This window comes from Carcharhinus amblyrhynchos, chromosome 2, assembly GCF_965287045.1.
Source record: "Carcharhinus amblyrhynchos chromosome 2, sCarAmb.v2.hapA, whole genome shotgun sequence".
Classification (NCBI taxonomy): Eukaryota; Metazoa; Chordata; class Chondrichthyes; order Carcharhiniformes; family Carcharhinidae; genus Carcharhinus; species Carcharhinus amblyrhynchos.
In genome coordinates this window covers 100,384,535-100,401,352 of record NC_137325.1, presented here as the reverse complement: position 1 = coordinate 100,401,352, position 16,818 = coordinate 100,384,535, and the positions used below count along the sequence as shown (strand labels likewise).

Below are 16,818 nucleotides of genomic sequence, written 5' to 3'. Positions count from 1 at the left end.
GTTGGCGGTCCAGCCACCAGTTGTGTCAGATGTATCATACTTCCAACAATTTGAGTTGGCAGGGTGGCAATCAAATAAAATCATCAGCTTTTACAGTTGGATGTCATTTATCCATATCACTCCACCCACACCACCACCTCCCCCCCCCCCCACCCCACCATCCTCATCATCTTTTTAAAAAAATCTGTCAGGCCTCAAATCAGTTCTAGCTTTCTTTAACTAATCCACATCTGTTTATTGTCTGCTAATTTTGTCCCCAAATATCATTTCTAAAAACTTTGCTTACATCAAGCTAAACAGTCTGGCTTGCGATTATTGGATTAATCCTTGCACTCTTTCTTGAACAAGGGTATAAATTGCAACTCAGTCTATTGACCTCACCCCTGAATCTGAGGAGGATTGGAATTATATGGCCAGTGCATCTACAATTTTCACTCTAACGTCTCTTGCTATCCTTGCATGTGTCTCATCTTGTTGAAGTGACGTAACTTCAAAGTACGGTCAGCCTATCCAATACCTCATTTTTTTTAGCCCATCCAGTGTTTCAACTACTTCCTCTTTCACTATGGAGGTCAACAGCAGCATCCTCCTCGTTAGATGATGTATGTCATGGAGGTTTTGGTGCTCCCATATTACTGCTTAACATTAGGTGTTTCAGGGGAGGGAAATGTACAATGCACGCTACAAATTGTATGTTTGCAGCCAGATGTGCAAGTAGTGGAGGGTGTGGGTGTGGAACTCATTGACATGGTGCCAACAGGAAATTTGCCTTCGTATTGAGTTCTCTGTACCCGTTCAACTCATTAAGGCTACGTTTTTATTGCCCAAGTGTTTATCTGCAAAGAAAGATGAATTCAATATTTTGCATTATCATTTGAGCTTTGGATAGTTGCAGGGAAGGGTGAAAATCTGTGTTTAACTTTGTGAAGCTCCCCTATTTTTATCCCCACCTTTAATAACTTGCTGCTTTATTTTCAGCACCAATTAATTCTTGCCTTCAGGCTGGTGCTCTGTCCTAAAACAGCTGACCCACTATTTTGTCAATTTTCTGAAATCTTTGAATTGAAGGATTCATGATTATGGAAAATAAATTTTTTGAGTTAATGTTGTATAATGGCAATGTAAAAATTCAAACTAGGAAAATACTTTGTGCTCTTGTCAAATCATCTAGTTTAGGGACTTGTTAAGATAACCAACATTGGAAATTAAATATAGTACTAAAGTATATAATTCGAAAATTACACCATTTATTTTTAACTTGGTACCATATATTAATTTTACAAAGAACATTTATTGTATAGATAGCAAATACAAAAGTTTACAAAAAAATCACAAAAGTGAAGTTTACAGTATTGCACAAAATCTACTATTTCCCTCTAAAACCAAATAAAGGAAAGATGTAAAAAAACCTCTAAGTTAGTCGTTCAGTTTTTACATTCTAATTTTGCAGTACTGGATGTGAGATTTTTGGAAAGGAAACAAACATTTTAAATTATTTTGTCTCAGCTTCTAAATGAAAACTTTGATCTTCAACCTACATTATGTTCCAACAGTTAAGGCTGGCATTCAGATTATTGGTTTAAAAAAAACACAAGCCATGCAGGCTTGGATCATATATTTTAAGTCTTAATTTGCTTTGGAATCATTCTTTGACTGTATTACATTCAAGTTATGTGAGCATTAACACCAGCTCTCAAACGAATATGAAATATTTGGAACCACTGATCCAATGATGAATCCAACATATAATGCTGGAACATTCATTCTCACTTTAACAACAGGATGCAACATCCATTTTAATATCAAAGTGCTTTCAGAAAGTGAGAATTATTTTTACCAAGCATACTGCAACACTTATGGGTGTTCCACAAATGTAATCACCAGTTGAGACTTGTATTTTTCAAGATTTGCATGTGATTATTTCTACGTTCATGGAAATCTCCATGTAAAAGGAAAATGGTTTTAGGTTTTAACAACAACTCATATTTGCACAATTTCTCCAGAATCATAACTCTTCCACTTGAGAACAAATTTGGATTTAAAAAAGTGGAAAGCACATTTATGGTACATAGCACAGTATGATGAAACAGGATATAACTTTAGGTACATCTTATGATAAGGATCTCTTTTACAAAACAAAAGCACTTCAGGTTAGAGTTTTACATTTCTAAATTAAATTTTGCAAACTAAACTTCGGAAGGAATAAAGAGTTTTATAGAAATGGTACAAAATTGAACAGGTTTAACAAATAGAATTGTATGTAGATAAAATTGGATCACAGCATTTGAACTACAATACATCAGTAGTTACTGCTATAGTGCAATATTTAAGTTTAAGAAAATAAGACCCAATGAAATTTGAGGGGGTTTTTGTAGGCATTTCGTTATCTTTACCTTTAGAATGAATTATTCTAAATGAAGGTGAGCACAATTTCAGTCAGGAAGTTATATCATTGCTAACAAAGAATTATTCAAATACACATTAAAGATTTTATCTTCTGCTATATTAAATATGCAGACAGCATATCTTATCCCAACTCAATCACTTAAGGATATGCATGTTCCATCAAATAAATTGCTGTAAATAGTTAAACTTCATATGTCCTCATAACTTAAAGTACTCTTCAAAAAAGAATGTGAAGCCTGGTGCTAACGGCCATTTATATTCATCTATTTTTCACACATTATTTAGTCATTTACAATACTTGCTACTTAAGCTGTGGGAGGGATATGATTATGCTTGTATATTTCCCAAGGAAAATGGATTTTGGTATTGCTAGCATTATTAGCATTTTGCCTGCTTCCTGTCATTCATAAACCATGCAATTTACCTGTGCCAGCTGTATACCTTTCATTGAATTGCGACTGAAACTAAACATGTTAGATATCCCCTCTGAACTTGTGAAGTGTTAAATTACAGGGGTGTTCAACTTGCATGCTTTACGCCCTCAGAGTCCTAGTAAACCAGCCCTTGAAACTTAGAAAAGTCAATCTGACAAGACTTGCATAGTGTACACTATACGCATGAATGGGAATATAGAAATAGCCTTTATATATCATCCCCAGGGCTGTCACTTATATGGCCCAAAAGTATAAATATTTGGGCAACTTTGTTTTTTTGGATAATGTGATTTTTGTTTCATTTTCAACCATGATTACAATAGACATCAATATAAATAAGGGAGCTAACTGATAAATGCAAAAAGCCTAATGTAAAATTGATTGCATAATGAGGACTGCAGCAGGAATTTAAGTCACGTGAGATGAGTCCAGTTTGAAGTCACCAATTAGTTACTGGCTAATAACAATAATGTGCATTACTTTAGTTTATTATAATGACTTAAGTCACAGACATTGGTGCAGACATAAAAAGGACTATTTTAAATCAATCCTGACTAAAACACTTAATTTTAATCCTAGATTGAGGCCAAACTTCTCTGAAGTAAGGCATTTCAACCATAAAAACAGTTAATTTAGGAAGCCAATGTCAAAATGTTAGGCATTCACTTGGGGGTGTAATTTAATATTTTCTCAACTAATTATTACAAAATATACTGCATTTGGAAACAGAAAAATGGGGACAGAGTCAGAAGAAATTCATCCATTCACTGAAACTAAACATGTTAGATATCCCCTTAGTCTTGATTTCAGCCACTCAGTGGTCCCAGTGGAAGGCATGGTCCATTTTAAAGGCCTATCCTCATTTAAAAATAAATTGTCAGGCTGTGACAGAGACTCAGCGTACTGGGACAAATTGACATCTCTGGACCACTGCAGTATGTCATTCCATTCAGAAGTCTGTCTGATTTTGTGAAGCTTGGGTGAGCACATTCTGCTCTTCTGCCCACAAAACTGTAGGAAAATTTAGTTTTGTGCTAATCTTTGGCTAGACTGCCAGCTTATTCTGAACAAAGTAGATGCAATGCAAACTTTCCACAGTACGGCCCTAAAATGACGAAGAGTCCTATATGTTGTTCATAGGATCCCAATTTGCATTTTAAACATACTACTGTTGGTGTTCTGATCATTTATTGATATTCATGGGGAAAATCTCAGTGACCATAACAATAGTTAATTTAGGAAGCCAAAGTGTTAGGACTTCACTCGGGGATGTAACAACTTTTTCTTTAAATTAATTATTACAAAATATACTGGTGTGCATAAGTATATGGGTGTAAGGCATTTCCCATCAGGGTTGGGGTGCCATCATCTTATTTCCACTGGATGAAGGGCCTCAAAATCCCCTCCTCTCTTGAATTTTGTAAGTAGCTTAGTTTAATTTATCAAGATTCCCTTTCAATTGTTGAAAATTTTCCTCCGTTTATACAGTAACACAAGATCTTACATTCGCAAATTAAGAAGGCGGAATTTCTTTTAAACGTATATGAAAGCCTTAGTTATAATTCTGGTCTTCTATTTAAGATTTTAGAATACCCCATTGCTGGAAGTATTCAAATTAGGTGAAGGTTAGTTGGGGAAATCAAACTGCCAATGTGTCATGAGAGAGTTAACTCTGCAGTTAATGATCTGTTTTAGATACAGATACGCTAAGGTTCCTGGATTAAAATATCACAATCTTATCAGGAGATACAGTCTGGTAGGCAAACATTAGTAATATATGCAATTGGTTGCATGTATGTCTAAACACTGCTGTTCACATACTAATTAGAAGAAAATAATGTTCTTAAAATTCTAGCCAGTTTTATGCTTACCCTTTAGTGCACAGATGAATCTAAGGTGCAAAGCCCACTAGTAGGATTAGGCAGCTCCAATCTTAACTGCACAAAAAACTGAAAACAATTAATCTCATTCCTGAAAAGGAGGCTGAATAGTTAGAAATACAAAATGCTGTCTACATTGCAGGAGAGTCTCATCGCATAGGTTTCTTCCCCCAGTGTAGTTGGATATTAAATAACTCAACCTATTTTAAAATGTTTTGTAAAAACATTTGTAAAAAATTATTTTAAATGCAAAACCTGCATTGTTGAGATAGTTTTAAAGCACCAGGATATGATATTTAGAAACCCTTCACAGTTTTCAAACCACCTTATTCAGAACTTCACAGTTTTTATGGATATGGAGGAGATACATGGACTGCAAAATTCAGTGTGGCACCCACATTTTTTGCACTATGGGTGCTGTTTTGGATCCAAAATGGCATTTGTATCTGCATACACTCCCTTCTGAGGTGGTCTTCATTGGACACCATTGGTGAAGTTAGTGTATGAGTTGGAGTGTGTTCCAGAAGTGTGCAGTATAGGTAGATCTTGATCTCAGCACATGACTGAGTCCAGTCATGCCATTTTCCACCTGAATGTTCCAGTTAATTCCCTCTTAATCTTGAGCAGCCCAACTTGTGTTTATCAAGTGCAAGGACACTACTGAGTGAACTTTCAAGTTAGTTGTTGCTTGATTGAATTTCACTGGTTGTTGCTTGGCTAGAAGTATTTGTTGATTTGTATTTGATTTAAATTTGGTAGAAACTATAGGACTTGATGTACTGGTGCTGGAGTCCTTGGTCCTCACTTCAAGGGTTCTGCTTGCTTCCAGGCATGGTAACAAGTTTCTAACCCCCTTTTGCTATAGGAGAACACAGTTGAGGACAATCCAGTTAACCAGTGAGGAGCAAGGAGTCGTATGCACCCAGGTATTTCCAAGATTCTCTTACCTCAACCTAATCCAGGAATAGTGCACGTGACATTTCTGTTTCCCTAAAGAGATGCTTGTTGAAATCTATCGCTTACTCCAGATGGACCTGCATCCTCAGGGCAAGATGAGGACACTCCTGCCAGTGACTATAAAGATGGCTGTAGTTGAGAATTTTTTTATGAGTTGCCTTTCAGAAGGGGACATTGCCAACATCTTTGCTGTGCACTGTTGAATAAGGAAGGTGACTGCCACCTTTGTATGTTGAGATAGGAATATATTGCTTTGTCTCTGCAGAGAGAAGCAGAGGACCATGAACACAAATTTGCTCGGTTAGCAAATTTCCTATAGGTAAGGTACAAAACAAACCATCCAATATTCCATACAAAATTAACTAATCAACCTTGTGCATTGCTTAGTGCCAGTGTCCTTGTGCTATTGCCTGGTCTAGTGTTCTTGTGTTATGCTATACCAGTAGCTGCAGCGTGGCTAGCAGAAGACTTTTATTAGAGGAAACTGCAGATGGCCATGCTGTATTGCCGTACACAAGTGTGGCCCTTGAACGCCTGGCTTCCAACTGCCATCCTGGCATAGGCAACAGTAGTCTGGGCTGATGAGTAACAGCATAGAGTAGCAGCACTGGGAGTACAAATGCAGTCATCCTGAGATGACAGCAGGTTTGTGCTTCACACAAGCATAGCATCTCTCATAGGACAGTCCCTCGGCAATATTATTAATCTGCTGGAACAGACTGCAAGCTGCTGAGTACGGTTATCCACAGCCATGATGACAGCAGTCTGCGCTTGCATGATAGTAAGATGAGCTTGTGGGACTTAGTCTGAGCTTCCACTGCAACACTTAGAAGTTGTGTGACTTCAATTTCTGCTGTACTGGAAGCTGAGATGTTTACCATGAATGCTGCATCATGGCTGATTTTTCAAGTGCTCTCACTTAACCATCACTTCTATGCTACAAAGGATGGGATCCTGTGAAAGGTTTATGTCAGACTCATGCTCCCTGACAATGATGTCAGGCTTTCTGGCAGGTCTGCTAACACACAAAGCATTTCTGTATCCATATCCAGCAGCTTTTTTCTCTCCACCGCCCCATTAAAGTTCTCCTCTGAATCCTCTGCCTTTCCCTCTGGAGTGCTTCTCTTCTCCAGCCTGGCTTTAGGACACTTGTATCCATTTATCACCATGTAGGGATTCCATTTCGGAGATAGCCCCTAAGATGGACACAGTCAGAATCTGAGCAGGTGCCTGAGTTTTAGTTCAGGTGACTGTTCATCATCAGTCAGCTTTCCCTTGACAACTTCATGCTCCTGAATAAATGTCTGGCGAGGCTGCTGTCCTTTAGTAGCTGCTAGCAGAAAGGCACGAGGGTAGGGTTGCAGTGGTGGTGGTGGGGACGGGGGGGGGGGGGGGGGAGACACGGGGGGTGCTGGCGGTAGAGTAAGAGTCCATCTGAAGCTAGTAGATCAGAAGAGATTGTGAGATGTTAAAAGGTGGAGGATTTGGTATGAACATACAGGCTACATTGCTTATATTTACAGCACTGACTATCTGCACCCACTGCCTTCATAAAACTTGTTGGGGAGGGCGGTCAGTTTACCTCACATACCAAGGCCTCCACTGTGGTATTGGTGATAGATGCAGCACATTCTATGTCCTGTTTTGCCAAATTCATTCATCTTGTAGATCAGATGATCTTCCCCAGCCCCTTAAGTGCCAGCTGCATGCAGCAAGGATCTCCCTTTTAAAAAGGTGTAGGCAGGCTTTAGGTGATACTGATCTTGCAGAACCTTTGGCCCCCTATTTAGATAGGCAGTCAATCAGCACTGCATTTAGTACAGGGCTGAAAAGTTTTTATCATCTGCATGACCAGGCAGCTTGCAGTTTGAGGCCTGCCTGCATCAGAAGGTACAAGGTGCATCATGATCCCTGTGCCTATTTTGGGAGGGCCATTGCATATTGTCCCGTTTGACTTCAATGCCACACCTAAGAAGCCAGATAAAATTTAACTAGGTAAAACTTGGTGACATATAAGCACTAGGAAACTCCCTGCACTTTATCAAGTCGATGCAATCCTATCTGTGAAGGACTGGCTTATAGTGATATAAAGTTCACTGGGAAGAATCCCCAGCTCCGAATAGAAGATTTGTCCACATTAAGAGCATGTAAGAAGGATAGACCTGTCTGAGCATAAGAAATAGGAACAGGAGTGGGCTGTTCAGCCCCTCGAGCCTGCTTTGCCATTCAATAGGATCAAGGCTAATCCAACATTCCTCACGTTCACTTTCCTGCCCCTTCCCCGGCCTGGTATTGCCTCACTGAATCTGCCAGAGAGAGAGAGAGAGAGAGAAACTTGTTTCTCATCTCTCATCACGGCACTGGGTTATAACCTCCTCCCAAAAGCAGGATAGTCAATTGATTGTTAAATAACTGAAGAGTGTGGGTTTGAGCTCACAAAGTGGCACTGCTTACTTGAACATTTGTGAGCACATTGCTTTCAGCTTCTTAATTCTGTAATGGAAACACACCATACCCTACACCACTGCTGGGTATGTGAAACTTCAGCAACAGAATCAAAGTACTCACTAAACTATGGATATACAGGCATTTGTTCACATGCCAATGCTCCAAGCCTATTCACTAAGTAGTGTCCCAGATCTCAACGCATTCTCATTATGCAGAAGAGCTCAGTGTGCAAAACCGATCCAGCTGTCTCAAATTGCAACTGGCTGCATGAAAAATTTCCCACAAAATCTACAGCAGCCAGTTTCTAAAGCTACTGGTAAGCATTGTAATAGACCTTCTATATATTCTACAGTACATTAAACTAGCATCAACTAGTCAGAGCACCACAAAAAAAATTAAATTCTCAATTTACTTGTCTATCAGTCCGGCTTCTTTAATTTTACTGTAAAAGTTTTTTTCTAAGATGTTGGCACACTTGAAGTATTCACTTTCTGGAGGATTATATTCTCGACAGTTGGTGAAGATGCGTTGCATGTCTGCCATGAACAACTTCTTGGTCACATAATAGCGGTTTTTGACACGTTCACTCATTGTTTTCAGATCTGTGAAGTAATTGTATCAAAGCAAATGTTAAGGAAAGACATTCTTGTTAAAAAGATACATGTGAAATGTCCGAATTTGATGATTGTTACCTATATTAAGAACATAAGAAACAGGAACAGGGTTCACTAATCACAAGATTCACTGGTTCACTAATGTCCTTTAGAAAAGGAAATCTGCTACCCTTGCACGGTTTAGTCTACATTTGCTTTCAGACCAGCTGTTAACTGTTAAATGCCCTCTGAAATGGCCAAGCAAACCATTTAGTTGTAACAAAATGCCAACAAAGAATGAAACTGGATGGATCACTTGGCATGGACTTAGGCACCAGCTACAACAACAGCAGATTTAGCCTTATTGACTCTGCAAAATCCTCCTTACTAACATCTGGGAGGTTGTGCCAAAATTGGGAGCACTGTCCCAAAGACTAGACAAGCAACAGCCAGACCTAGTCACAGAATCATACCTTACAGATAATGTCCCAGACACCACCATCATAATTCCTGGTTATGTCCAATCTCACCAGCAGAACAGGCCCAGGGGAGGTAGTGGCACAGTGGTATACAGTCAGGAGGGAGTTGCCCTGGGATACCTGAACATCAATTCTGGATCCCATGAGCGTTCATTGTGTCAGATCAAGCCTGGGTAAGGGAACCTCCTGTTGGTTACAACCTACTGTTCTTCCTCAGCTGATGAATCAGTTCTTCTCCATGTTGAACAGGACACTGGTGAAAAAGAAATGTCACTCGATTTCATACTCACTGCCAACAGCTCAGTTACTGAACCTTACATAATTTAGAGGGTAGCTTAGAGGAAGGATCTGTACATACACTCTGGCGGGATGTCTTTCCATGATTGTGGTGCTAAGGTCGCTCATGCCCAGGCAATGTGGCTGCACATGTATTCTACTGTACTGGACACAAATGAGAACTTCAATGGTGTGGCCTACAGAAAAAGGCAGATCAGGATGTACACAAGAACCCTTGCTACATCTGCAGGCCTAGCAGGAAGCCATGTTAGGAACATGGAATCATCTGGCTACACAGGGCTTTGCAAATGCTGTCCTGGTTTGAGTTAAAGTCTTTTTAGAAAGCCCCAGGTAGATAAGGCTTCTCACTGACACCCCTTCCCTCTTGTGTTTTTTGGGAGAGCAGCTTTATTCTTCTTTGCTTTCACTTGGTCAGCAGCACGAGCCAGAAACAAAAGGCAACCATGAATGGGAGCAAATGGTCCGACCATAATTCTTGGCATCAAAACTGAGGCTTTCTCCACATGCAGCACCACTCCATCAACCTCAAACTTTAACCAACTCTATAAACCACCGAACACCTGTACAAACTCAAACAGAGCCAATGTAAATTAAAAAGCAGCTAACCTGAGAGCAAGTGTTGATGTCAAATCAGGGGATTGCAACGACTAATGTCTCAATGTACATACACTGCAGAGTTCTACAGCACGTTCCTAACAGAGCCATACTAACACCACGATGATGTTTGGCATTGGTCAGCAGCAAACCCCACTTTTGTCCTTACGAATGGAGGAAAGTTCATTGATGAAGCAGCTGAAGATAGTTAGGTTTAGGACAATACACCAATGCCACCCCTGGCAGACAACCTTCCACACACCAGCAGACTCCCCCCCTTGATGACCAGCCCCCAGCCCGCTCTGATTGCTGACCTTCCTCCAGTCCCTACCAATCCTTATGCAGATTGGCAGCTGGGCACCAACCTCTAATGACTGCCCCGTCTCTTGCCACTGCCCCATGCCTGGTGGACAATGCCAAGATGCGCCCTGCGCATGGGCACTTTGCCCCTTCAGAAGTACCAGGGCATAGGCTGCACTGCCAGGGTGCCCATGTGCAGGGGGCAATTGGGAGCCCCCCGCCACCTGATCCTCTGAGGGACGACCGATTGCCCCCCACCCCTTCATTCTGGGGTGAAGGGGGTGGGGGGGGGGGGGTGCAGGGTGGCCGCCAACTCCCTTGAACACTCTGGCAGGGTGGGAAATTCTAGCAGGCTCGGAGAATTCAGTCCTGGGTCTGTTAACAGCATTTAAATAGTATGTTAAGTGCTAGCCCCGCCTCCCAGCTGATTTCACGCAGATGCTGCCGGAAATCTGGGCCTGGGGGACGGAAGCATGGTGTGAATGCTCGCGGGAATCCCACAAATTGGCCATTGTGCAATTCTCCCAGCCTGCTGCGCTAAAAACTTAGCGCAGCGGAATGTGAGAATCACAGCCAGGGTCTACAATGTCCAGTGGATAAGCTCTGTCTTTTTTTGTACGTTCATTAAAAGAAAACACCCTTTCTTGAACAGTTGTCAGGGCAAATCAGTAACATTTCAGCAATATGAGATGAAGATCGCTTTTAGGTCAGATTCTAAACTATAATTTTAAAACGGATTAATTAGGATCCTATGCACTACTCACTGAAGCATTGGAAAATAATTCTCACATACCCATTGGAAAGCGAATGACTTCGTAATAGCCAGGGGCCTCAGTTTTCTTTACTGGTTCCATAAATGGCCAAGCACTTTGGTGACTCTGTTAATTAAGAACAATTCAGATTTTTAGTTTAAGTGGCAAAAATGGATGGAAAAATAAGTAAGCAGCTGTAAATGTCAAGATCAGATTTGGTGTCTACCTTTACTTGTTGTAGGATGTTCTTTAGGATATTGTAGAGCTGGTCAGGGTCTCTGGAATCTTTCCTGAAACAAAGTAGTCAATTTTAAAATAACCCGCAGTGAAATCTTCTAATTCAAATGTTCATATTTTCTGCAGCAAATAAAAAAAAGTTTAGAACACAGTTTATGCTTTTGAAATTTATTCATTTCATTTTTACTGAACAATCTTCCTAAGAAGAAAATTGCCATTATACCTGAAACGCGCACTGATTTTGCTGAAAGTGTTTATTTAATGATATTTATAATCCCATGTGCAACATTTAGCCTATTGTCAATGAAAACTTAAATCTTATGACAGTAGGAAGTCTAATATTTTGAACATATAACAAGCTCTAAAATTATTGATCTGTAAACACAGATATAAAGGCAATAATATATAGTTCTGTAGAAGTGTCATACAGAGTTGCAAATGTTAAATGCATTTTTCTCTCCACAGATGCTGCCAGATCTACTGAGTTTATCCAGCATTTTCTGTTTGTATTTCAGATTTCCAGCATCTGTAGTATTTTACTTTTATTACAGTGATAGTATGTGCAGTGACTGCATTTCACTTTGGACAGACTAGCTTATTTTGCAGTGAGAAGCAGCCATTACTAAAAATGACATATTATCTTTTAATACAACATCCAGATAACATGTTTCTATTGTTAGTACACATGATGTATTGGGCCACCTCTGAACCAAATATGGAATTGGAACAATAATGATCAACACATCTAATCCCATTACTATAGAACAGGCAGTTCAGCATCAGCCAGCAATGACTCTGGAGAATGTCCCAACTGTGCTAGTGATTGACAAGTGTCACAGCAGATCCCATTTTGTGTCAACACACATTGCAGCATGTGCTGTAAATGGCACTCTCGATCAGCTTAAATACTCATGCAACTTTGCACCTCTTCTGTTCCCTTGTACTCATCACTGCGTGTAACTGCCATTGACGGGCGATATTCCTTTATGTCGCCAACACTGGGTGCTGCTAAAGCCCAGCAAACTGTTATCTTCCAGTGGTGGAAAAGTTTGGTCATTTATTCTGTGAACTCTAACTTTGCACATAAGTCTGTTTTGTGGCACTGAATCAAATGCTTGTTGGAAGTCTACGTACATCACATCAACAGCACTATATTCCCTGTTACCTCATCAAAAAACTCAAGCAAGTTAGGTAAATTTGATCTACCCTTAACAAACCCATGCTTGCTTTCCTTAATTAATCCACATTTGCCCAAGTGAGCATTCATTTTATCCCGAATTATTCATCCTCAGTTTCTCCATCACCGGAGGTTAAATTGACTGGCTGTTTATCTTTAAACTGGATTTTTGAACAAAGATATAAATGTAATTCTGCAGTCCTCTGGGACCACCCGAGACTAAGGAAGATTGAAAAATTATGATCAGTGCCACCGCAATTTCCTGCTTACTTTCTTCAGTATTCGTGAATGTATTTCATGCTGTCCTGGTCTTTAGCATGGCACGGTGGCACAGTGGCTAGCACTGCTGCCTCACGGTGCCAGGGACCCAGGTTTGGTTCGCAGCCTGGGTGACTGTCTGTGTGGAGTTTGCACATTCTCCCTGCGTCTGCGTGGGTTTTCTCCAGGTGCTTCAGTTTCTTCCTGCAGTTCAAAGATCTATGGGATGATGCACTAAATTGCTTCTTAGTGTTACGCAGATGTCAGGGAGATTAGTAGGGTAAATATGCGGTGTTACGGTGATAGGGCCTGGGTGGGATTGTTGTCAATGGGCCAAATAGTCTCTTTCTGTAGTGTAAGGATCCTATAATTTAAATATAGACTATCTGATACTTCCTCTATCAATTTTGAACCCTTTAAGTGCTTGACCTACCTTCTCTCGACCACAATGACCTGGGAAAATCTTCTCCCCTGATAAAGACAGATGCAAGGTATTCATTTCATACCTTAGCCATGCCCTCTCAATTCATGCATAAATCACCCTTTTAGTCTGTAATTGGCCTCAGTGGTCCTCATATTGTCTTTTGTAGCAGTTTCTTGGATTCCAAGTTCTGGGCGGTTCTCTAACAGGTGCCTGTCCACCATGGAGTTCTGAATAATTTGTTTTATAAAGTGCTTTTTCCAGTTAGTGTTGACACTATCAAGGTGGCTGAGGAGAGTCCAGTCATCTATGGATCTCACTACTGATGGTTAGTGTGTTGAGGGTCCATAGGGTTCTTTCGTCGTCTTGAAAAAGCACACGTCACATATGTCTGTTGCATTTCTTCAGCCTTCTCTGTCCAATTTTTGTTCTTCAAATTGTGAGTTCCTTTTTGAATTTCAGCTTTGACAGTCCAATGGGTGAGTTTGTTTTCTGTAGTGTTTGGAGCAAATGTATAAAAGACTTCAACTAAGATTCATGGTGAAGTTTGGAAAATATTCCTCATTTCCCATTTCCTGGAAACGATGCTTCCCAAACATTGATGAAGGTGTACCTTACTGAATCCAAAGCACTAGCTCAGCCTATGGTAAATTACATACTCCAGAGTTTGAGATGGTGATCGCAAAACTGACACGAAACAAAGTTTATCAGGCAGTGGTTCTTCCTACATTTCTCCATGGTGCTGAAGTTTGGATAACTTATAGATACTATATCCTTGACCTTAGAATGTCATCAATGCTGCCTAACAAGGGCATTGCAAATCGAGTGGGAGAGCAAAAGAACAAACATGAGCCTCCTCCAAGGTGTGGACTCGGCAAATATAGGTACCATGATAATCTCACTCCAGCTGAGGTGGAATGGACAAGTCGCCAGAGTTTCCAACTCAAGACTACCCAAGCAGGTGCCATACCCAGGGCTATGCCTGTCGGACTGTTCACACAGAAGCTAGTTCACAGGGATCCAAGGAAATATTTCAAAGGTATTCTCAAAGTCTAGCTGAAGTCTACTCTTCTAACATCAACACATGGAAGGTAGATGTTGTATTGCAACAAAAATGGTGATCCATTATCAAAATGGGCAGCACAGTGGCACAGTAGTTAGCACTGCTGCCTCACAGTTCCAGGTACCTGGGTTCAATTATGGCCTCAGTGAGTGTCCGGGTGGACATAAGAAAAAATAGGAGTAGGAATAGGCCATCTAGCCCCTCAAGCCTGCCACGCCATTCAGTAAAATCATGGCTGATCTGATAATGGTTCAGTTCCACTTACCCGCCTGCTCCCCATAACCCTGAATTCCCTTATTGGTCAAAAATCTGTGACTTAAACACATTTAAATGAGGTAGCCTCCACTGCTTCAATGGGCAGAGAATTCCAAAGATTCACTACCCTCTGGGAGAAGAAGTTCCTCCTCAACTCTGTTCTAAATTGACTCCCCCTTATTTTGAGGCTGTGCCCTCTAGTTCTTGTTTCCATTTTAAGTGGAAATAATCTATCCTGTCTAACCCCTTCATTATCTTATATGTCTTTATAAGATCACCCCTCAGCCTTCTAAACTCCAACGAGAACAGGCCCAATCTACTCAATCTCTCCTCATAAACTAATCCCCTCATCTCCAGAATCAACCTGGTGAACCTTCTCTGCACTCCCTCCAAAGCTAATATATCCTTTCTCAAATAAGGGGACCAAAATTGCACACGGTACTCCAGGTGCAGCCTCACCAGTACCTTGTACAATTGCAGCAAGACCTCCCCGCTTTTATACTCCATCCTTCTCACAATAAAGGCCAATGGAGTTCGCATGTGTCTGTGTACGTTTCCTCCAGGTGCTCCGGTTTCCTCCCACAGTCCAAAGATGTGCAGGTTAGGTTGACTGGCCATGACAAATTGACCCGCAGTGCCAGGGGGATTAGCAAGGTAAATACATGGAGTTATGGGGATAAAGCCTGGGTGGGATTGGTGTTGGTGCAGGCTCAATGGGCCCAATACCATCCTCTGCACTGTAGGGATTCTACGGTTCTAAAACTGAAGTCAAGAACTTCCAATCAACAGGAGAAGTCAGAAGAGAGGATGGAAAGACAGCACAGCTGGTCAAGTCAACAATCCGTCACCACTTCTACTGGCCTCACTGTGCGAGAATCTAAAAACCAAAGATAGGGTCATAAGCCATCTAACTCACAGCCAACTCTGACATCTCACTTAAACCTAACCTTCCACAAGAAAGAATCATCTTTGATATGATGGATTCCTGATGAAAAACAGAACACTATAGTTTTCCACATTTTGGTTCAAATGAATGACAGGTTGGAGAGGAGAATGGGGTAGTGGGATGAAGCAGAGTTTATGCACAGAACCAAAAATGTTGTCTTTGCTCTGTGATCAACTGGAGGGCAGTTTAGATTCATCCAAAACTAATCTATCCTTAAATCCATTCAGCATATACAATCTCATTTCAGTACAATTCTGCACCATCTACTTAAAAGACAGCCTGCTGTGTGGCAACACCTATTTTTCAAAACAGACTTACCCTCTTTCTTTTCCACTCGGTTTCCAACCAGATTCCCCTGTAGATAAATTAAATCAGTCAGTCAGCTCAAGTCCATTAAAATCATCTTTAATTTTAAAAGACTGGCATTAGGTAACATTCGGAGGCATTGTTATATAGAGGAGTGAAAATACTTCAAACCTGCGCTGGGTTGCTTACTTATTCCAGGTATACTTTCAATGGGAATCTGTCGAACTCCTTCTTTAAAGCAGGACAGACCTGGATACACCTTTCGAATTTGTGCTTGCTTTCTTTCTATCAACTTCTTTATGATCTTAAAAAAAGGAAGAAGTGCTATAATTAGGACTAGGAAATAGCTTGAACAGTTTCTTCATCTGTAGACCACAGTCAGTAACAATGACATAATAAAGAGGAAATGTGGGCGGGTTTATCAACATCTATACATATCAAAGACTAGTTAATATTATGGTGTTGTCCTTCTGCAGAATCTCTTGGCTAGACTATTAATCCAGAAACTCAGCTAATGTACTGGAGACCAAGGATCGAATCCCGCCACGGCAGATGGTGGAATTTGAATCCAATAAAAGATACCTGGAATTAAAAATCTACTGATGACCATGAAACCATTGTCAAAAAATCCTATCCGATTCAATAATGTCCTTTAGCGAAGGAAATCTGCCATCCTTACCTGCTCTGGCCTGCACGTAACTTCAGAGCCACAGCAATGTAGTTGTTTCTGAACAAGGGCAGTTGGGGATGGGAAATAAATGCTGGCCAGCCAGTGATGCCCATGTCCCACGAATGAATTAAAAGAAAACGTGGCACAATCAGTGGCAGTGCGCTGGGTAATGACTAGTAGTAAATTACTGGGAAATAAAATCTGTATAATCCATTGTAAGCACTTTAAACATTTTACGAAGGAGAAGTTAAGTTTTGCAAAAATTTCCTGCATTTCAAAAAGGACTTCAGAGGCTATACAGCATTTTACGATGTTGGGTGATGGTGAAAAGTGCTACATAAATGC

General features: G+C 40.6%; 1 protein-coding gene across 3 annotated transcripts in view; it reads right to left on the bottom strand.

Moving 5' to 3' along the window:
- Window positions 1-1,247: 1,247 nt before the first annotated feature.
- The window catches only part of kat2b (K(lysine) acetyltransferase 2B), a 58,596-nt gene continuing 43,025 nt past the window's right edge, over window positions 1,248-16,818 (bottom strand). The window contains exons 14-19 of one of the 3 annotated variants that reach the window (XM_080209853.1): window positions 15,975-16,107; window positions 15,816-15,852; window positions 11,367-11,430; window positions 11,182-11,266; window positions 8,538-8,727; window positions 1,248-4,777 (exon numbers count right to left, since the gene is read on the bottom strand). In XM_080209853.1, the coding sequence (XP_080065979.1) occupies window positions 4,774-4,777; window positions 8,538-8,727; window positions 11,182-11,266; window positions 11,367-11,430; window positions 15,816-15,852; window positions 15,975-16,107 (513 nt within the window). In that variant the 3' untranslated portion in view covers window positions 1,248-4,773. Of the gene's footprint in view, window positions 4,778-7,103; window positions 8,728-11,181; window positions 11,267-11,366; window positions 11,431-15,815; window positions 15,853-15,974; window positions 16,108-16,818 lie in introns of those variants that run through there. The other 2 variants (XM_080209845.1, XM_080209861.1) reach the window with 2 other exon arrangements.